Raw genomic sequence first — 23,076 nt, forward strand, 5'->3', positions numbered from 1 at the left:
CTCTCTTTTACATGATTCATTTCCTCTTTTTTTTTTTTTTTTGCACCTGTTTGAGCCCTTTATTGCTCATTCATACTTTCATGCTCTGTTATATGGAGTGAATCTTATCCTCAATTTTCAAGTCTTTGTCCAGTTATCTCTCTGTACCTGCAGAAGGGGAAAACAGCAGTGATAAAAACTTGTAGACTCTGTTCCAGTCCATTCCCACTTCTCCACTAAAGATTGCTGTGATAACACTGAAGATTAATTTTTGTTTGTAGAGAAAAGCTGGTTTGAATAAATTGCAGGACTTTTGACAATGTTCTGAGCTTCTCTACTCTGCAGGCACTTGCAGAGTTAACAGCGTCTTAGAGAAAGGAAAATAATTTCACAGACCATTAGGGCTGGTGGGAAGCAGCAGGATCAGATTTTAATGAATACAGGATCAAAAGCATCTTAAAGCAAACCAGCACTGAAAACAAGAGCAGGCTCATCAGGGAAGACAGGAGATGCTTCTAACAAGAAACAAAGCACCAACTCAAAGACATGAGGGAGTCACTTTCTCACAATAGTGCATTTTAAAGTATAATTTCCTCCACTAAAAAATTAGCTTTGATACTTTTCCAATGTATGTAAAAATAGAACTATGAGCAGATTCCCTGCAATTAGTCTTCAAGTCAGAGTTCTTCCAAAGGAGGTCAAGATTTTTTAAACAATGTTTGTTTACTCACAAGTAAAACTAGTTTTGAATCACAGCAACAATGCCTAAGTTAAGTTATCTTACAGTATTTTGGAGTCAGGAAGGCAAATTTTGACAAGAAACATGCATAGCTGTATGCTCAGACCTGGGAATGGTGTGTATGTGAAAAGGTAGACTGTGCTACCACTACCACTAAGCACTTTCTAACAGAAGAGCTTATAGTTATTTTGTGCTGAACTTAATGCTGTACATATGTGGTAGCTGTGCTAGAGCAAATTTGTCCTTTCATGTTCCAGGGGACATGGTTGCTACTGGATCCAAATGCAACGACGGTAAGAGCTAACTGCTTAAGCACTCAGGCAGTGACAGTTCTGAGCGCAGGCATAACCAGAAACTGGCAACACTTTGTGAACTTTCAGGCCAGAAAGGGTGGCACCTGGAAAATTTAGGCACCTGTCATTTTATACAGCTGTTGAACAAGAGTTGTTTTCAGTTACAGTTTTGAATCTGAAGGCCTGAAAACAATCTAATTCCTATATTCTTTTCTGGATCTATGCTTAGGAACCAGAAGCAACCAGTTTCTAAAGTAGTCCTTTTCCAGTAGTTTTTTCCATGAACTTGAATGAAATGCTTATCTTCTCTACGCTTCAGTTAAAAAAAAACAAACACAGATATTCAGCTTATCTTCCTACTCCATGCAAAACTGAAGATTACTTAATTTGTACAACATTTTGAAAATGTGTTAATTATTATTCTATTTACAATGAAGCAAAAGTTGGAATAGTGGACTCTATCTAGCTCAGTACTTACTATTTTGTTGCAAATTCAATTTAGAGGTAAAGGGATGCAGAAGAAAAATCTCACCAGTTTCCTTTCCCTGGAGAATCCACTGACTCACTTGGTTTCAAAGAAGCCTTGTATCTCAGAAGCTTTTCCTTTCATCACAAACCGTATCAGCACTTACTGTCCTCTAGCGTGTTCTACTAGTGCCAAAGCTTAGACTCCTTTGACAAGATAAACGATGTAGGCTTCGTACTGGTCTAGGTGAGAGTACAGCATTTTCAAGAGGATGGAGGAGATAATCTAGAAAGAAGCTAGATTGGAAGGATAACCTACTACATACTAGATTTTTAAATGGCTCTGACACAAATACTATGTGGTTTCACTGTGAAATAGCAAAGCCAGTAATACTGAGATTCTTTTAATATTTTAAAATTTAAACAAACAGTGACCATATCCTCAAACCAAGGAATGATTTCATTACTGCTTGTGAATACACTGCAGCATTCCTCTTCGAATTACATATGGAAAATGAGGTGTATAGATTTCTTACTGGCATAAGGAGAGGTGAATCAGGTAACTTGCATTGTTTGACTGCTGCATATATAAAAGCCTCATTAAGTCTCTCTGGTGATTGGAGATGGGTTTTGTTTAGAATGGTTTTGTTTGTTTTTGTAACAAAGATAGCAAATACAGGAAATAATTAAATAACTGTGTTTTCATACTCTCCCGATCATCAGAAGCTTATATGAGATTTTAATTAGTGCTGCATTTTCAATAACTCCATATCCATACGTGTTGCAGATTCTTTCCTGGATAACAGGGAGATAATTATGAGAATCCTGTTTTTCAGTCTCTCACTAAAGGGATGGCTGATATATTTAATCATGATGTAGAAATGCTGGCAGCTTTCTCTGAGTTCAGCCTCTCTCTAATTACATTTCTAGATTTTTAGTAAATTGAAAGGGAAAATGTAGGAACAAAATAATTAAAACCAAAGAGGGAGTGAATATTAAAAAGCAGGAGTTACTTAAAATTCTTACACACAACTCTTTCAAGGACATCAGTTTAATCAGCTTCACACAAAAAACTTATATTTACACAAAAGCTGTAGAAGTAACACCTCCAAAGCTCTATCTATCTCCATTTGCTGGATCTTTTCATGCAGGATAAACAACCTGTCTTGTATCAATCAGATAGTACTGGGAATTATACCCAAAATTTATGTACTTGAGGATTTGGTACTCTCACATGCACACTAGTGTCCAAGAACACACATCAGCATACCCCAAGCTCAAAGCAGTACCTGCATCTAGGAATTGTCCAGTAATTTCATTATGGAATTATATTAAAGACAGAAGGTATGTTTTGTGAAGAGTAAGTGACAGTATTTTATCTGCCACTGAGGGCAGAATTGATCCTGGATAACTTATTCATATGCAGAAGAGGTAATACTCCACCTTCATTTTTCACAGATACCTGATTGAGTTTTTCACTTCCTGAGAACATGAAAACTTTGATCAGAAGAACATCATAAACTACAAAAGAGGTTGACCTCCATAGTGCTAAGTGACACAGTCTTGATTAAAGGAGAAATTTCCGTTTATTCTATCTAGAAACTCYTTGGATCAAAACTCCACAGTCTAAGCGCTTGAGAGGGGAAAAAAGATCTCTGTTTTCTCTAAAATTGTGCTCCAACTGTAAGAAAATGAGTACATCAATAAAAACCCACCGTTTATATTGCAAATATGGAAGTCAGGATAATGGAGAGGGTATGAAAACAAGTTTCTAGGAGAAATGTGTATCCAGAATAGGAATGCTAATACCAATTCTGTACTTCCCGAGAGGCAGCTTTATGGCATTTTTTCATTACAATGCAGCATTATCTGCTGTTTTGTCACCATGGGCAGCAGTCGGTGAAATAAAGGAATGTGGCAGGGCCCAAAAATTGGTCAGGCCTTGGATGAGATAGTTGCCAAGAAAACCCAGGATACTGCAGAAAATTTTAGTAATAAAACAGGCAATACTCTGAGTCAGTACTGGACAAATGTGGAAACCTGGTGCATAGGACCACTGTGCTATAAGAAGCCTCATTTTTCATTTGAGCTTATGAAATAAAAAGCTCGTGCACTTTTTTAAAGTAAGGGTAGTTGCGATAGCCTTGGGGCTTATGTATTGTGGAATTAACTAAAATCTCTTTCCCATTTTACTCATAAATAGGGCTTTTCATCAATTACTAACACAAATCCACTGAATCTCTGATAAAGGACTGCTGTGCTTCAATGCAGAAGCGTATGTGTAGGAGAGAGTAGGAACTTCAGGGCACAGGTATTATCTTGCATATGTTCCTTCTGTATATTCACCATCTATTAGAATTTTAGAGAGAACTCGTTTCTCAGAAATGGTCATAGACTACTGTGTCAATGTGTACCGTAGTACAGGGTAGATGCAATGAACATTTTACCTTCACATTCACCAAAATACATGGATATTAATGCCTCCCCCCCCCTTTTTAATTTATTTCCTACTACACAGTTGGTACCAATCAGTATCCTAGCTCAACTCTGTAATAATTTATACATGCCTAATTTAGTTATTTGGTGCTTTGTGTGTAACAGTATTAATTCACTTCAACATGAGACTGAAAACTCAAGCAGGAAAGAAAGGCTAGCTCAGGATAAATCCTCTCCAAATATTTAAGTAATTAAAGAATACTAACACTGAGAACTTTTCTTCCTCTGGTTGCAAAGCATTACCAACCAGAACAGGAGAGGATCCAAACACAGAAGATCATAGGATCGCAGGATAATTCAGGTTGGAAGAAACCTCAGGATGTCATCTGGTCCATTGTCCTCCTCAAAGCAGGGTCAGCTATGACATCAAGCCAGGTTAATCAAGGCTCAGGCCTTGAAAACCTCCAAGGATGGAGGTTGCACAGTCTTCTTCAGCAGCCTGTCCCAATGCTTGATTGTCATCATGGTGAAGGAGTTTCTTATACCCAGTCTGAACCTCTCTTGTTTCAGCTTACACCCTTTGTTTCCCATTCTCCTGCCATGTATCCCCATGAAGCCTCCTTGTAGGTACTAGAAGGCTATTAGGTCTCCCTCAAGCCTTCTCTTCTCCAGAATAAATAAGCCTGGTTTCCTCAGCCTCTCATCAGGCATATGCTCCAGTTCCTGACCATCTTGGTGGCCAAAGACAGGTATAAACCACTCTCCTGACAGGAGCCACAGACATAGCTGCACTGTGGAGCAGATGAAAAAACAGGGTTCTCAGAATCAATGAAATCTAGGCCCCTGAATGACAGGCATAAACAGATTTGCTTTAAAATACTTTTCTAAGAAGGTTAAAACAAAAGTTTGGGGTTGAGAACTCACCAATCGTCTTCAAAGCTTGGCAAGAAATTCTCACAGGGCACAATGGGGGGATCCTTCATGAGCACAGCTGACCCACAAGCTGAAGTAGCCCATGATCCACCCAGCCTGAAGTGAGAAGGTGGAAGAGCTATTTGTTTTTTTGTTTTTTTTTTTCACTTCGCAACAGCAAAAGCTTCAAAGAAGGGGAAGAAAGGCAGAGCCAGGCAGCACCCCACCAGCAGGAGAGGCTTGCAGCCTCCCCTCTCCACCAGCGCCTCTCCTTGGGGGGCCAAGAGATTTAAAACAAAACCCGACAGCCAGGCTCGCTCCCGGCAGAGCCCTCACACGACGCCACGCCGCTCCTCAGGCGGTTACTGCCTCGCAGCTCAGGGGGGAGGGGCGCGTCGAACCGGCCTCGCTCGACGCCTTTCCCGCCTTTTCCCCCGCCTCCGCCGCGCGCCCCGCCCGCTGCCCGCGCCGCGCATGCGCAGTGCGCCTCCCCCSCTCCCCCCCCCCCCGGCGCGCTCGGTGTGGTGTCGTGTCGCTGAGAGGCGGTGTTGTGGGGAGTCCCGGATGTGTCAGTTTAGGGCAGTATGAGGAGACCGCAAGGGGACAGCAGCCAGCGGTATCCTTCACAGGTGAGGTGGGAGGGGCTGTGCGGGGGAAGAAGCAAAAGAAATTGGGCGAGGACTGGAAATCTCCACAGGGAGGAGGGAAGGTAGCCCCCCACCCCGACTGTCTCTGAAAGGYGTGTGTGGGGCAGCGCCCCTCTGTTCCTGCTCTCTGCGGGCCCTGCCTCATGGCTGGGACGTGAGAGACTCGCACGGGCCTGCTCCCCCCCCTTCCCTCCCTCGCTGGCTGTTTAAATGGCACTGCGACAGGAGTGGCTCCTTGCCAAATAGTGAGCTGTGGAACTTGAGGGGACCCCGAGGAACACCGCGCATGCTCCACGGCACTGCCAGAATGTGAGCCTCTGGGCGGTGAAAGAGGCGGGCGGGGCCGAGCGCGCATGCGCAACGGAGGGGAGCGGGGGAGTGTTCAGGGAGGTAGGCGCATGCTCGGAAGCTGGACGGGTGGTAGAGGGCGCATGCGCAGCAGGAAGTCGAGGGTGGACGCTTTGGTCTTGGGCGAGGGAATGTGCGCGTGCGCAGTGGTGGTGGTCGGGGGTGGGGGAGGAGGGCGCGATAGTGCATCGCGCATGCGCTGCAGGGAGGGGAGCGCTGGGAAGAGCCATATCCTGCTTCTTCGTAAACTTGGCGCCTGCGCAGAAGGCTGCTGCGGGGACTTGCGGAATAATGAGCCTCCGCATCTGCGCAGGGGGAACTGGAAGAGGAAGACATGCTGCCAAATAGTGAGCTTCAGCCGCTGGTATTCTCCTAGGGGGCTGGCTGCGGAGTAGGGGGCAGAGTCCGGGGGGGCGCGATCCCCACCCACCGCACCTGCTTGGGCTAGGGCTTCTCTGGCTTCCCACCCTGCCACGGAGCAAAGCTGCTTCCAGTGCTAGGAGTCACTCGTTAGGGCCGGGAGGTAAGAGCTCTGGGGAAGGGGGCAGGAGTTGAACCGGAGATGGGAGAGAGGGACCAGTAGCCGGGCTAGTAACGAGCCTGGGGAAAGGGGTATGAGCAGTCAAATTAACAGGGGCTAAGGGGGAAGGTAGAGAGCAGCTGCGGGGAAGTCTGGGGAAGGAATTCCTAGCGATTCCCAGACAGGGATAGAGGTACAGTGGGTTACCAGGAACTAAGTAAGGAAACATGAGTGGGAGAAAGGAAATAAGGGCTAGAGTGGAAAAACTGAGATGACTAACAGTGCAACCAAGTAAGGGATGACAGGGCTCAGCTTAGCCACTGAGGATTGTGAGGCACATTTCTAAATCAGCAGGGAACTTGGTCTTCACATAAATTAGAACCCAGGCTGCATGGGATCTGTATTGGTATTTCTTAGCTGTCTCGCAGGCCTGTGGTGGTGTTTAAAGGAAATGGTGCATCATCATGCAGTATTGAAAGGCAATAGAACTCCTTTTCACAGCTAAATGTGTCACTAATACGATTTGACAGCAGCGTGTTAGTGCTTGTTACAAGCACTGTCGTGATTAGTGATAGATGCTATTAAAAGGGTAAAATATCCTGTAGTGTTATTTGCAAAGCTGCCTGTGAAATGGATTTTATTTTTTTTCTTTGACAGGAGGGTTTCTTTTTTTTGGGGGGGGGGAATGGAATGCCATGTTATTCGTTGTCTGTTTTCTGTAACTCAGCCTTACTAGATCTGTTTACATTTTTGTGATTATAGAGAATCATCACGATTTATGAAAGGGAATCTGTGATTTCCTTTTTTTTATTATTTTTTATTTACATTTAGTTATGCCTGGGTTGGCTTGATGTGAGGCCCTCTAAAAGTCTGAAGTGTTTTAACTATTATTTATGCTTTATTAAAAAAAAAAAATTTTTTTTCTTTGGTTAAACCCGCCACCCCCAAATCAGTTAAGTATAACATGTAACTGGCTTGCTTCTTGTTTGAATGACTTTTTCTAACCAGAGGCCCAGAAAGATTTGGTTTGATTATGCCCCTTGTTTCATTGTGGTTTGAAGAAAAAACAGATTTTTTTTTTCTTTAATGGTACTTTGTCATGGATATAGGTTGAGATCAAGATAACATGATAGCATAGGTACATCACAAGCTGTCGTCTTGTCACTGGATCTGTAGAGGATAGTAATACAAAATTATACCTACCGTAAGTTTATAGAAACTACTATCAAATCTGATGTACTGATTTAAAAAATACTGAAGTATTGTTACCACTGTTGTAGAGCTAGTTATGTTTGCTTCCCAAAACCTCCAGGGTTTGCATGTGGATACAGGTCACGGAGGGAGCTCTAACGGAGTGGTTTTGGTTTGACACATGGTCTCAATGAGCAGTACCATCATTGATTTCACGGGTCACAGTGAAGCCTTGTTGGAAAAAAACCTACTTCTTACTACTGATCTTACAGTTAGTTTATGCTTTAACATAGAGAAGGTTCCAGTAATAGCACTAGTATTAGGTTAATTAGACCTGATAAGTGTTAGAAGATTTTGGTGAGTGGAATTGTTTTTAACAGTTACAGCTTCCACTGAGCCAGCTTGACCAGTGGGGTTTTGCAGGGTTAATTTCTGAACTGCAGCTGAGGCTCTCGATGGACAGCATTAGATACGTGCGGTGAACTGTGTCTGTTGTCCTATATGATTTTTCTAGATACCAATCCAGTTTACAATAAGAGGGACTTAGCAGCTTTATTCTTGGCACAGCCTTCTGTTCAGTGTTTTATTCATGTGGCTTGCCATTCCACTGCCTTAGCTGGTGCTGTGGACCTATAAACTTGAAAACATCCACTTCATTTCTTCTTGGACATTATTTCTGTAAAATTGGGCATAGAGATGGCAAAGATATGTATTTCTTCTGTGATCAGGAGCTGTTGCTATTTTATCATTTGGACCCATAGTTCCATGTTTGGGCGTAATTGCTGTAATTTTGTAAAATCCCTTCTCTCCTCCCAGCTTTGGCTCAATTTTCTGCACAATTGTAGTATTATATAAGATCTTGCTGTAGTGCTCTGACCTCTGACTGCTGGTGTTTCCTACTCAGCATGGAATGGAAGTACAACCAGATAGGCATAAAAAATACAGCTTTGTAGAAAAAAATTCTCAGATGTTACTTCTTGATTGTCAGATGATAAGCTGCTACTGCATTCTGTCTTGTACTGTGCACTTGAGAGACCTCTTAAATAAATCATGTGCCCCAAGTTCTAGAAACACGTGACAGTACAGGAAGCTATCATGATATTAAGATATTAAGATATTTAGACTTTGTCTAAAATTCATCCCTTGAGAATTCAAATAAATTACTGTTTTTTTCAGAAAATGTATACATAAATATATTAGAGCTTCTTTTCCTGGTTTCACGTTGTTGAGTGTCCCTTCACTGAACTCTGTAGCTGTGTTTTGGAAGGAAGGAGCTGAGTTATTCTGGAAGTCTCTTCCTCTATTTGCATAGCAGAGTATCCAAGAAAGTATGTACCACACACAGAATGTCCTTTTCCCCCCCCCCCCTCCAAATTTTTAGGACAAAAAAGATGCAGAACCACTGACTGTGTAGCAAATGCCTGGAAAAGACTTGGGAGTACATTTTCATACTGTGAGTAAATCCTGCGCCAATGGTAGGAGTTGCATCATTGCTTTTTATGTGGCATAGTTGGTCTTAGAACTCCATAGTTTTTAAAAAAAATCGTTGGAGTTTATAATGTCAGGAACATGGGAAGAATTAACAGTCGAACACTAAATTCCCTACTGGAAGATATCCTTCTAGCCATTGGTATGGAAGAGGTCAGTAGGGTACTGCCATCTTTAGATGTACGGACTACAGAAAATAGTATTAAGTTTTTCATATTGAGATCTCAGTTCAGCTTTTCTTAGCCTGTGTTGTGGGCCATATTCAATAGGTTCTGTTGTAGGACTATGGCCTTTAAAAATGGCTCTTGCTAGAAATCTAGCCTGTATGTTTTGCATTTTAAATTAGCTGTGATGTAATTCTTAGGATATGAACCATCTAAAGTCATTTTAATGCTTCAGAAAAATTGGTCTGACTTCTGATAACAGAAAACCTTTTCCAGCAAAAAGGATGTCCCTGTACAAAACTTAAAGAGAATCATGTACAGAAAAGGAGTATTCACCTGAAGTTCAATAATATTGCACTGGTGTCTGAAAATAGACTGGAAGCTTAAGAACTCTAAATACTTTATTATGCATTCAGAAACATATTTCATGTGGCATGATACATAAATTTATTTATGGTGTGTACTTGCATGCTGGTAAATTGCTGACTGATACTTTTAAGTTACTCTGAATCATTACTTTTTTGTTGAGTTAATGCACCACCCTTTGAGTTAATARAAATACAGTTGGTACAGTTTCATATGTGTCACATCAGTCATACTGATGGCATTTATGCAGCATCAATCTGAAAAGATCGTGATGTAATGCTCTAAAAGTGGGAAGCTTGTCTTCTGATGTCACAGGTAGAATTGAAAGAATTAAGCTCTTCTAACTATGAACTTGCCTGAGCGGTACATGAAAGAGTTGACAAAATGATTTATTTGTTTTGAAGAGTGATATGTAGTTGCCTCTTTTTTTTTTTTTTTTCTCCCTCCTTTCCATGAAGGATAAATCTTCCTATTTACTCAATAAAATATCTCCAAAATATATGTAAGGTACAAATATCCCTGTTAYGGCTGTGACAAGAATTGGTAGTTAAGCAAAATTGCATGGAAGGAGAAGGTGGCTTAGAAAGTTATTGATCTTAGAACCAAATAGGAGACGGAAGTTTTTTTACAGCACTTGATCAGATGGAGAAGTAATTTAGTTTAAAAATACGTGTATTTTTAAGTGTCGTTTTAGTTGCATTGTTTCTGCCCTCGTTACTCTTTGCTCAGCAGAAACTTCCCTATCCTGCTGCAGAAATTGCTCGCTAAATCAGAGATCAGATCCTCATTGTGTATAGCAACTTTTCTCTAATTACAGTGTTTTTAGTGGGGGACTTGCCAAGATTATTTAAATTGTATTTCTTCAGCTTAGATTTTAAAGCTAATAAGGTCTCACTTCTATATCTTCTGCTCTTGAAGAGAAACTCTTCTTAGAGGTTTTGTTTTTGTATCTGAACGAAAAACTCGGACGAGAAGCACGGGATTTTAGAGACATGCTTACAGCAATGAGACTAGAGAGCAGGTGGAGACAAATATACTAAAGCAGCCTGAGCTGCTGTATAGCAGTGCAGAGTAGCTGCTTGGCTGCCTCCCAAGTGTTACTGCGTAAAGAGGCTAGAACAGATGCTGACTGCGTTGATGTGAAAGTTTTCAGTTAACTTACTTGGCTAGAAGCATGCCTACAGATTAACTGTTTTGTCTGCGGAAAAATGTTACCGTACCTTCCCCTCCAGAGAATCTGCTACCTTGCCATGAAGATAGCATGATACCTTCCTCAGATGCATAGAAGGCAGGCTGTTATAGCCGGGATCCTGACCTTATAGATCTGTCTTTGTAGTTTCAAAATCACAGTGAGTGACACAACTGTATTGTTGCCTTCATTTCCTCAGCAGCTTTTTTTTTTCCCTAGAACTGTGCAGCCTCAACAGGTTATGCATAAAAACATATATATTAGTGTGGTGTGGGGGTTCTTTTGTTTTTTTTTTAAGAAGTATTTGTGGACAGTAAATGAAAGTCACAAGACGGTATTTTACTACTGCATTTGAGATGCGGAGGATTTTCATAAGATTTCCCGATAGATTGTGGTTATGTAGATATTTGTTCCAGGAGAGAAGTATGTCGGTGTAGGTATTTGAGTTTAGAAGTTTTGAAAATKGCTGTCATGTGTTGTGTTGTGCCTTACAGACCTCTGTTTACTAGCAAGTAGGATTACAGTGAAATGATCCTAATTTTGATTTTAAGTAACATCATTTGAATGAGGGAGCACAAGCACATGCATTGCAGTAGATTATATTCTGCTGTATCCTGGACGTGTTCTGTAACAACCTTGATTTAAGTTGTTGCCAACATTATCAAACCTGAAAGTATGATAGAAATTCTAATATTACGCAGTAGTAAAGATTTTTATTTGGTGGCTAGCAGATAACTGATATTTTTCTTAATRTAATATTCCCTGCTATCTTATTGAATTTTAGTGGTGGTGGGAAAAATAGGAAGACTTTTAAAAGTGTTTGTAAAAGGACAGAAGAGGAGACAGGAAGAAATCAAAAGCAAAATTAACTGTGGTTTCTTCTTTGAGGCTGGAGTTTAAACGAGTTTATGGAGATGGTTTGTTGGTGTAAAAAGGGAAAGAAATCTAGGCATCTTCTGGGAATCTATTTTCACATACTTTTATATTTCCCTTTTTTTTAAAGATGAAATAAGTGGCTTGTGCCAGAAACAGCTTAAAATGTATGATTAAAATAAAAAGTCAGCAAATCAGCACCCCATATCCAAGTTATTTCCTTTGGGATTTTTTCACTTGTAACACAGATGATAACTTTCATGCCAAAAGCAGTAAAGAGAATGCATCTTGCTACTCTGCTTCCAAAGTGTTACTAGTATAAACAGAAATATAATAATGCCTCTGGCCCTGTCTTTTTTCCTATTTACTAAACTGCAGTAAATACAGAATATCTAAGCTATGCAAATTTTTCTTTTCTCCTTGTCTTACTAATTAGATAATCTTGGTCTTGAATAGTTAGGATATTCAAATATGGGTGTAGGCGAAAGCCGTTATTGTGTTATTTTGAAAGTGTGATTTACAGTAAGATGTGATTTTTTTTATGTTAATGTGAATTAGATTATTAAAATTAATAAGCCATGATGGTTTTGCTAGCTTGAAGTATGTATGATATGTTTTATAGGGGGGGAAAAGATGCTGCTGACTTTTGAGGAAAATGTRTATAGTTGGAAATGGAAGTTGGTTGGAATTTGATTCCCTTCTCCCCCCGCCCCTTAATTCCTTCTCATGTTGATATCTGATAAGGTCACAGAAAAAATTAACTTAGAAAAGAAAGGACTCTTACAGCCTACAAAACAGCATTACCTGATAGGATAGGCAGTGGATTAGAGTCTTTTTAAGTGTTTGCGACTGCTATTTATTGTCTGTTAGAAATACGTTCTGGGGTGAGCTTTCTGTTGGAATGAAGTAAGCAGTTGATCTTTTTGTACTTCTCCATGAACTTGGGTTTGCATGCTGATTCTTAGAGCACTTCTATGTGACCATCATAGGATCTTTACATTTAGCTGATCTAAGATCATCAATTAAATAATCCTCATAACAGTTTTAAGGTGCAATTACAAGTAGGTGAAAATACCTAGTAGTGTGATGTCTAGTTCTTGCCATGTGTTGTAATCTCTGACTTTATTATTTGAAAGCTTAATTTCCAGAATAATAATGGCAGAAACTGTCTGTATTATTTCAGCTCAAGTTGTTTCTGATAAGCTCTTAGGAATATTAGAGCAAGATGGCAAATGGAAAACATTGTGTGAAGACTACCAGATGTTTGTATTACTGGAAAGTTGATATAAATAAAAGGCTCCAGGGGGGATTATAGACTTGGTGGTTTGTTAGAGATCAGATCTGCAATCCCGTTTGAGTCCTTTAGCAGTGCTTGGTACCACGTCTCAGCATAGTAAATGAAAAAATTCAGTCCTGCTTAATTTTCTGTTCTTGCTGATTCTCTGAGTGTTCCTGATTAGAAGTCATACTGCTTAGGCATTTTCTTTCAGTTATTTTCAACGCTGCAGGAATCTGTTGGGATTTTAGAGGTGTGAGGTATTTCTAACAGTGTGTCGCTATTACAAGAGAAGAACAATCTGCAGAGGGGAAAAAAACCCCATGCTACTACCAGTCTGTTTTCAGAGTGACAGACTTCCTGAGGATATTGGGGAGTTTTCTGGGAAGTAGTAGTATCCCCCTGGCAATTTATGGCTTTATCTTTTAATTTGGATAATGACTTACATAGTAAGAAAGTGCAAATGTTTTACTGAAGGAAAAAAAAAAAAAGAAATGTTAAAATGGCAGCTGAGTATACTTAATAAGTGACAGGTAATATCTTACTGTACAAGTAGAAACTGAAGCTGTAAAATCCTTTTACGATTTACATGTTGAGGGAGAATGTAAAATAACACTGTTCACAGGCAATAACAAAATCCTTCTTTTCAAAAATAATATCAGATTTCCTATTGAACAGAGAACTCTATTCAGGCTGTAAGATGTAGGTTGGTGTGTTAGAATAACATTTTTCCTTGTGAGAGGAGACCAGTGATCAGGAGCTGTTTGGTAGGAGAGAAACTTTAGGTAAGAAGCAGAATTTAGAGAAAAGGAAATGGGAGATTTAATTCTTTTTAGYGTACTTATGGTATGAATTAAAAAATTATCATGATGATTAAATTCAGAGGAAAAAAAGCAGTTTTGAAGGTCTAAGCTTTAAGCATCTCTGGAAGTATGGCAAGAAGATTAAAGATGCAAGTAGAAGGAGATAAACAAGAGGCAGGCATCTGGTAGAAATAAGAGTAGTGACTTAAGCACAGCATTAACTCTAAAATTAAAAAAAAAGGTTTGTTTTACTTTTAAGTATTTGATTTATATATATGTATTTACTCGTGTGGATATGATTCTAATACACTTTGTGGGTAATTCATAGTTAGGGTCAGATGTGATTTAAAGGGGATACAGTTTTCTGCATCTGCTTAAACATGAGCATGAAGCAGTCTAGAAGAATGTCAAAAATATGGCTTGGTTTAATGACTGAAGAGGAGAAATTTTCAGTGGAGGTTTGTTTGTAAAAGCAGAAAGTTATTTAGAGAACTCTCGGCTGCTTCTTACCACCAACTTCTTCTGTCTTTCCTTTATTTAGTTTTAGCTGTTTGCTATTTATCTGGTGATATTTGGGAAGGTAGGCGGGGATGGTCATTAGATGGTCTACAGCTAAACAGTGTTGGTTTTCTTTTCTTGGGAAATACATGTAAAGCTTGTTATTCTCCTTACGTAGCTAATTTTTCACTGGCGCCTGTCCCCATTTCGTTTCCTCTTTCCTTCCCCATCCTTAATAGTTTCATGTAGATGATGATTTTTGGAGATGACTAAGTCTTTTTATGGCTCTGATTTTGTAACAGAGGATTGGTTTAAGAGAAATTTTTTTTTCCCTCCATTCTTGGACTGTTTCAAAACTAAGTTTCAGAATACTTTGTAAAGTGGAATTTAGTAACTGAGTTTTAGTGGGCTGCCAGTATTCAGTGTGTTATGAGGAAATTTTTTTTATTAATTCTGTGTTGAAAATGATTTTTCTAGATAACTTCTGTTTACTTTTTCATTATCTGTCAACTAAAAAAAAAAAAGACTGTCCTATTGTGACCTCCGGAGTTTTGCCTTCTCTAATGTACTTGGCAACTTTGGGGTGTAATGTAAGTGAATTAGAGCACCATATATTAAATAACAGAAAAGGTGTCCATCCAGGTGCCTGAACACTACTAAAAGTGTGATGAGGGCAACTTGTAAACTGAATCAGGACTGATATATACTGCCTCAGAATCAAGAGAAAAGCACAGAGACTTTCAACTGTTGAGGGAGATCATTCCTCCTGTATTTTAAATAGGCTGGGTTATTTGTGTGTATTCTGCATCCCAAATGAGAGGTTGTAGGTCCATTAGGATGGTATGCATCTTTCATTGGATACCATTTCATGCCTTTTTATCTCTCTGCTGTGATGGTGTTGATTATCCAGTCTGTTCTCTTATGATGGTGAATATTTTAAATGAAACTCTATGTGTCATTTGGAGCTCAGCAGCTTTTCAGGGCACTTCAGCAGGGTACATGGTCAGTAAGATCCTTGGGGCTTGCAAAGCACAGAATGGAATGGAAGCTGCAGTGCATCCCCCCCACTCATTTGACATAAATTATTCTTCCCTCTAATTTAGGTGCAGTTAAGTTTTTATATATCCCACTGAGGACTCTCCTTTCTGGTTTCCTTTTTTTTTTTTTTTTTTTTCCCAGGCAGTGATTGGCTTGTTGCTGTTGTAGAATTGTGCACGTAATTTTGTTCCAGAAGGATAAGCCTCTAGCTTTTATAAAACAGGCTTCCTTTCAAGCCATGGCTTTTTATTATGGGATGCTTTCATCTTTCTAAAGTGATAATTTATTATTTTAATCTATTTTTATTAATAAAAGTTGTTTGCTACCTTGGTGCTGTTCCTTCTACACCACCATGTTAATAATTAGCCAACTTCGTGTAACCTCTGAAATTCACTGCACCTGACTTCCAGCCTGCATTTGTAACTGGATAAGCTTTCCTGCCAGAAAGAGGAGGACGTAATCGTCGTAACCAGTATTGCTTGACAGTCATTAGCACAAAGTCTCAGGAAGCTTTGCTACTGAGCCCATCATTGCTTTCTTCTCTGGTATATTCCAAGTAGGAACAAAAATAGTATGATGTCCAGTTTGGTGTATACATTAAAATCTGAAAAATTCTGCTGCTGCTAGTTAGATAACAATGCTTCAAACTTTGCTCCTTTAGTTAACTTGCCTGTTTTTACAGCGGCAAATTCTGATGCTCCATTAGCCTTTCCAAGGCTTTGAAGAAAGAGGGAAGATAACGGTCTTTTCCTTTGGTTCCCTTTCTCATCCCCTTGTTTTATTGCTCCAATTACCTTTGTCCCACTCCTTTCTCTGCATCTGGTGGTCTTCTTGGATAGCCTTTCTGCAGTCACTCCATTTCTTGAAACACTTAATTGAAACACGTTTCTTTTATGGACTTCCATGAGTTCCCTTTCACTGAATRATGTATACAGAAGAAGAATATACTTGAAAATTTTTAAAGCATTCTGTAAACTGCTGGTTTCTTAGAAGCTAATTGGTTTATCTTAAAAAGAAATACATTGACAAACTGTTTAGCAAAAATCTAGTCATTCTGAGGCCTCTTTTAGAATTATTTGTTGACTATATTTTCCCCACCTTTCTCAGATCAAATCTGTGCTCCTCACAGGATAGTTTTGACTGTTGATTCCTATAGTAAATGGCATTTTGAGCTTAGATGTCTTAGTACAGCTGCTAGGTCAGGAGGTAATCATTAGGACAAGGTGGCAAGAGGACATTTCCTGTGCTTCAGAAAGGGGCTGATCTGGCTCTGATTCTTAGATAAAATTTCTTCATCTGGAAGTGATTGTGAATGAGGTGAGAATTTTTTTTTAACTGCAATCTTAACTGTGTCCAGAGAGGAGTGCTGTTTGTTATTTATATCCAAGAAAGTGAGAGACTAGCAGACTGTAAATGGGCTTGCAGTGGTCCATAAGGTAATATTCTGTATTTTGTCTCCTGTGACTTGCTATTTGTGCCTGTACTTTCAAGTTGTCCCTGCCTTTCCTGGCCAGAAAAGGGTTTTGATGTCCAGACTATTTATGAAATATCTTCCTAAAACTTCTGCCTGCAGAACTTTATATAATCTGCTCCCAGCTCAGAGGTGCCAGCACTGTTGCTAAAGGAGTGTGAACTGGTAAAACTTTAAGTGTTCACGAGCAAATAAACAGATGGGTGCCCTGCTGATTTCAAAAACTTAATTAAGTTAGTTGTGGTTCCCTTTAAAACGTCTTTAGTATTGGTCTATGTCAGAAGAGCTATTCAGCATTTGAAATTGGAACAGCACATGCCAGTTACTAAAACAGGCACACTTTTAAGGATGTGTTTTAATGCCCTTTTATATGCTTCCTCCCATAGTATGCTTGGTAAGCGAGACAGGTGGCAGGTTTTTCCTTACTTAAAATTTTCACAGAAGGCAGTAATGGGTATTAGTGGTTTGGGTTTTTTGTTGTTGACAATGATGCCATTTTCATTTTCATGTCACTTCATTTTCGTGTCATTTTCATTTTATGTCAAGTATTAGATGGTTGGTTGCCATATTGAGGTAGGGATATGTTGTAGTGATGCTGAGAATATTTGAAATACTCATTTACCAGCTTTTTTTTTTTTAACTGTACTTAATTACCTTGCAAAACATCTGTAGAAAGTTCTCTGCTGTGTCTTTAACATACCAGGCTAAAACTATTTTCCGAATAATAGAGAAACTTTAAGTCTGGACCCTTCATCCCCTTTGGGTCATTTTAATGGTGTAACAAATGGCTTGGTGGCATGCAGCAATTCTATTAGCACTGTGTCTTAACTTCTATTACCACCTGCCTATCGAAGCTGTCTGGGAGAAAGGATGTAAGATATATAAAAGTGACAGTTGCTTATAGGAAATTAAATAGTCTTGTGTATTTTAAGTTCATGCATTTCTCTTGGCTTTATACCACAGAAAGTTTTCTAAATCTTCTTTATATGTATAAAATGGAGGTAGTATTTAAGTACATCTTAAAATCCTGTTGGAATACAAAATATAGCCATATATATTTCAGTCGATGCACCACACAGTTATCTAGTTACATATCCAATTATACGATCCTTGGCTAAAGTCTTCTGGCATTTATTTCCTGGAGACTAGTGAAATGTATCTGAACTTAGAATTACAGAATTAAATTTCTCTTTAGTGTGCAGAAACTGTGTAACTTTACAGAGTGTACCAATACTTGATGAATGTGCCATTGTAACATAAAAAGTTGTTGTTGTCTCCTCTTTCTCTCCTCGTTAATCCCTCCTTTTCGTGCCATAAAGGGAGGTGTTACCACTAAATTTACCAGTTTGTCTTCCCAAAAGACCCTCTGGTGTCCTCTAACTGTGTAATATGTGCATAGAGATACTTAATTGCTTCAGTTTACCTAATCACTTCTGAAAAAAGTAGAACTCTTCTTATAGAAGTGCTTATTGTTTATAAATACCTGGCATGAAAGTAGACTAGAAAGTAACACCAGAAACTGAGGAGTTGTTTCTTGCTGAACTGTTCATTATCTGTTCCTTATAATTCTTCAGAAGTGAACATTTGTTTCTTTGAATTTAAGGGACATACTCTTAATTTCTGCTGTCAGGTAGACGTATACAAATGTTATCTGGAATACTAGTACATTCCCAAATTTATTACTGTGCTCATCTGTAAAAGGAATTTCATTTTCTTTTCTGGAAATAGCTGTTTTTACACAGTGCGCATCTCTCGAAAGTGCCCTCCGTATATCACAGACTAGAGTTGACAAGAGTGTTTTGACCTCTGGAGTCTCACTTTCTTCTGCTACAGTCTGAATTCGTGCTGCCATGTCCCTTTTCCCATTGGTGTCATCTCCTGGGAAGTTTCCGTAAAGCCAGCTAAGGCTGACTGCGTTGTGACCTCATAATGTCACCGGGAGGCACTGAGTGGCCCCCCGCTAACTCGCTCCTCAGTGTCTTTCAGCTGAGCTTTCGGTAATCTCGCTGCGATAGGCTGTGCCCGAAATCTCCGCGAGGAGGAAGACTGAACTAGATGGAGTAAAACCAAGTGGGTCGTTCTGCATTGAAGTTTAATTCAGTAGCACCATTTTGGCAAGATATAGTGGGAATTGTATGGAGCGCCCCCATGTCTTTGGTAAGACTTATCTRTTGTGTTTCATAGAAAGAAAAAAAAATAAGCTACTTTGTTGTGCTGTTTCTCACAGTGCATAAGGCAGTGAGTATTTTAAAATATTGAGACTGGAATACTTCCATATTGCAAACAGTTTGAATAAGAAGTTGTTGCTTAAAAACTAGAATTACTGAAACTAAATATAATTTTAATGAAAAAAAATCCAATTTCATATCCTGCTCTCATGTTTTATTTATTCGTTGTGCTCTCTTCTGGTCAAACCTTTTAGTTAGGTTTAACTTAAGTGTAACACTTGTTGCTCAGTGTGCAGACAGACAGGTTGCCGTCAGCGAGGTGAGCTTAAGAAATTTCATCCTTTCGCTGTCTGCTTATTCTCCGCCCATGGTGCAGTTTGTCCCTCTCGTTTGTGCCTGTTTGGGGAGTCTGTGCTATAAAACAGATTGCTTGGAATGATGTAGATTAAAAATAACTGCAAACAAAACAATATAACCGAGTCTGGGTGGAGTAGAGCAGTGCGTGTGTGATCCCCAAGGGGGAAGGAAAAGCTTGGATCTCCCGTCTCCTGCACATAGACTAAAACCAGCAAAAAGTCATTGTTTTCACAGATGCGGTGAGAAGGAGGTGTTTCTTGCTGGAATTTCAGGTTGTATCTGTCCCCCAAAGACATGTGACTGGAGACAGTGAAATGATGATGTCCTCTGAGGCAAGACTGAATATTGCACGTAGAAAGGCAGTTTAGCTAAGTATTGAAAACTAGTGTCTGCTAATTTTGGCTTAATTTGAATGACACAYGGTGGTTTAATTGAATTCCTTTGGAGAAATTGTTGTAATTTTATGTTTAATTTAATAAAACCAAAATAAGTACCTAAAGTACATATTGATGTCCCTTTCTCTTTAAAACGTTGGTTTGTTTAACCCCTTTCCTCATTCTGCATGCACAACGCAAACTGCAAATGCAAAAAGTTTGTAAAGCAGGACGATGTGCGAGTACTCCATTTTATAGTTGCACCAGTTGTCTCACAGTTCAGGTCTTAAGGGATTGGCTATATTTCTTTGGCCCTGAGCTTTGTGCTGGGAAACAAATTTCCATGGAGTTAAGTATGCATCTCCACAGGGTTAAATACTTACTTCTCAGCTACTGGTAGCCAGTATCTGTTTTTAGTGATTACATGGGCTCATTTGTGCTTTTTGAAGGAAACGAAGCCTGAAGAGAACACCCTTGTGTTAGAATTAGGTAATGCTTATGTATTGGCAGATATTTTCTGAAGGTGAGCAGAATTCAAAATCTGAGTATACAGTGGAGAAACTATAAACTGTAGTGGACACTGAYGCAAGCCTTGCTTGAGAGAGGTCTGTACTGCAGCTGGAGCCTGCAGTCAAATCCAGACTTGCCCTGCAGTTGCAATTAGGGGCTTAAAATTATGTTCGTAGCAGTTGGAGGGGAATTATGCACATCCAGGTTTATGTTCTTATTGTGAGTATTCTCCTGTTTTGAGATGTGAGATTTTTATGTATATGTTCTCTATGCTTTCTGCTGTTTTCATTCAACAATTAATGACTCGGCTTCCTCATGAATTAAAGCCTGTTTTAGCTTTCTCCCTCAGTGAACCTCAGTATTAGCCTTTGCATTTAAAACAATTCATATTTCAACCTAACATTTTTTTATAAGATTTCTTTTAATTGTCCTTTTTTTTTTCCTAATTGTTTTGTGGGTTAATTAGCTCAAACAGGGTTTCAGCTGAGATGCTAATGTCATCACCTGTGATCTGTCAGATACTTCCAAAGCCTAATTCCATAGCTCTTGTAAATGTTAGAGTTTCTCTGCAGAGTTGTGTTGTATACAATATGCACTGTGTTTTGATCAATAAAATCTATGCGTTTGGTGCAAATTTTGACTAGCTAAATGAAAAAGCAGAGAGTGTGAACCTTCAACAATTCAGCTGAATATTACTAGCTATCTGCAGTTTCAGTCCACCTTTGTCCTCCAGTATGAAGCTGGTGGTAGGCCTCAAAGAGCAATTTTAAGTACCTTCAGTGTGCTTTAGAACTATTAGGTGGTGCTTCTATGAAAAGAAAGCTTAACACTTGTAAGACACTGTCAGAAACTTAAAATATTGCAACTTTTTTGTTACCTAAGCTGACATCTGAGACTACATTTCTCTGCTTTTCTTTATATTGCAGAAGGCCTCTTCTTAAAGTTGGTACAGTTCTGAATGTAACTCTTCTCAGATACATATGAATCCTATTAAGTGGCAATCCATTTATCCGTGTATAAATACTGCTTATCATTGTTCTGTGTGTTGATTATTTCAGTTCTTCATTTTATAATTCTCCGAGAAGACTTATCCTGGGCAAAGCATTAAGTCATTTGTTAAAACTGCTTATTTTTGTTATGTAGAAAATAGTGCGGTTAGCATAAAATCTTACCATTTGTGAAGTTGAGGTTTTTAATATTTTGGTTTTGAAATAAGGATAGTTACTACCACTTACTTAAAGTGACGCTGAGTTGCTTTTGGATACCTGAATCAGTGACTGAGATGAAGTTGGTTGGGCATTAGTTTCRTCACCAAAACCACTGAGTACCAAAGCTTTGTTTAGCTGCTTGGGGGTGTAGTTTATTGGCTTGCTTGTTTGACAAGATTCGTTCTTTTAAGAAACTTTTTTTCTGAATGTCCGTGCGATGGCTATTGCTGTTCCCCGTTTCGTTACCTGACAGTTGGAAAATGGAATGTAGAGCCGTCCTTGTTCCGCAGTTGCTAACAACGGTAGAATTGTTGCGGTTCACTTGCTGTCCTGCACAGCTAAGAGGAGGGTGGATAAATACCAGCTGTGAAGCACTAAGCGGTAGCAGAACCTGTAGTTAATAGACTGTAAGGCCTGCCTGTGTGAGTCCACGATGGTTTTGTATCTGCCAGGGTTAGGAATTCTGGTTTCTGAGCTCATCTGTTACAGATGTTTTATATATCTGCTTTGAGGATCAGGGCTTAGAAGTCAGAGATGGGTTGGTTATTCTGTTTTACTTTAACATTTCCCTTCTGGTAACTACATGTGTCTTTTATCAGTTGTGCCTGAGTGTTCATTCGGGTGTGTTGCAGTGGTTTTTATGCCTGTCTGTTCTCTACCGATGACAGTTTGATTTGAGACTTATATGCTGGTGAAGTTCACAACATCTAAAGGAAATGAGAATTTCCCTAAGGGCAAAGGAGATTAGGTTTGAAGTGGAGAAATCAGTACCAACACCTTCCTTAATAGTCAGGCTTTAGGAGAAAGATTGAGCTGTTGAAGTTACTCTGAAGTTACTGGAGTCACTCTCAACCTGGGATTTTGTTTTGCTGTTGGGAGTTTGGGTTGTATGTTGCTACAGATAGTCTCCTCAGATTAAGAACTTCATTTGTCAAACCTGATCTCTAATAGTCTGTAACTCTCAAAGTTAAAGGGGGGAGTATGTAGTGAGGAATTCAAATGGTGGCAGCAAAATCCAAGTCAGATAGGGAGTCTCCTACTTGAGCCTTGGGCTCCGTGAAAGGAATTATATTATATATCTGGATTTATTCCTGTTAAGAGCTGGCATATTGAAAGAATTGAGTGGACTGGTGTGTCTACTCTTCAGAAAACATATGGTAACACTTTAAAATGTTTAAATGTAACATATTTTGAAGGTTTGGGGGGCAGGGAGGGAGAAAGCATGATTGCTTTTACTGGTGTCCCACAGCACTCCTGAAGTTTTTTTTTTTTTTTTTGCTTTTGTTTTTTTGCTGTTTTGGGGGACTGACAGGGTGAAGACCTATTATAACTTTCTTTCACTGAGTTGTGAAATTCTGTTTAATCTTCAAACTGGCGATGTCAAGGGTGCCGAGTCCTCCTCCTCCGGCAGAAATGTCGAGTGGGCCTGTAGCAGAGAGCTGGTGCTACACGCAGGTAAGTCCACAGTATGCTGCRATATTCACCAGGTAACGAGATTAGAACCCATGGTAAGAAATTTATTCAAAACAAATTTAGAGCATAGCTTTTCAGAAGATGTGAGACTCATTAACAATGAATATAGTTAGCAATTCATTGGGTTTAATTACAAATTCTCTGTGCTAAAGCTGTAAGCGTAGTGGGGGGTTTTACATGGATTTCTACAACACTCTCAAGCAAGATGTGAAGTCTTYTCCAAGGCAACAGTAGAAAATAAACTTTGTATCACCATTCTTACCATCTGCCTTTTGTGGAACTTCCTGAAG

The 23,076-nt window shown here is 39.4% G+C and overlaps 1 protein-coding gene across 14 annotated transcripts in view; it reads left to right on the top strand.

Annotated features, from left to right (window-relative positions):
• The first annotated feature begins 5,338 nt into the window (after positions 1–5,338).
• The window catches only part of SPOP (speckle type BTB/POZ protein), a 30,979-nt gene continuing 13,241 nt past the window's right edge, over positions 5,339–23,076 (top strand). For 5 of the 14 annotated variants that reach the window (XR_003254536.1, XR_003254537.1, XR_003254535.1 and 2 more), the window contains exons 1-2: positions 6,000–6,183; positions 22,699–22,768. Coding sequence is in view for 10 of the 14 variants with exons in the window: in XM_026071844.1 (XP_025927629.1) it covers positions 6,014–6,183; positions 22,699–22,768 (240 nt within the window). In the remaining 4 variants the exon portion in view is untranslated. The other 9 variants (XM_026071846.1, XM_026071853.1, XM_026071845.1 and 6 more) reach the window with 9 other exon arrangements.

This window comes from Apteryx rowi, unplaced genomic scaffold, assembly GCF_003343035.1.
Source record: "Apteryx rowi isolate R43461 unplaced genomic scaffold, aptRow1 scaffold_331, whole genome shotgun sequence".
In the NCBI taxonomy this organism is placed as follows: domain Eukaryota; kingdom Metazoa; phylum Chordata; class Aves; order Apterygiformes; family Apterygidae; genus Apteryx; species Apteryx rowi.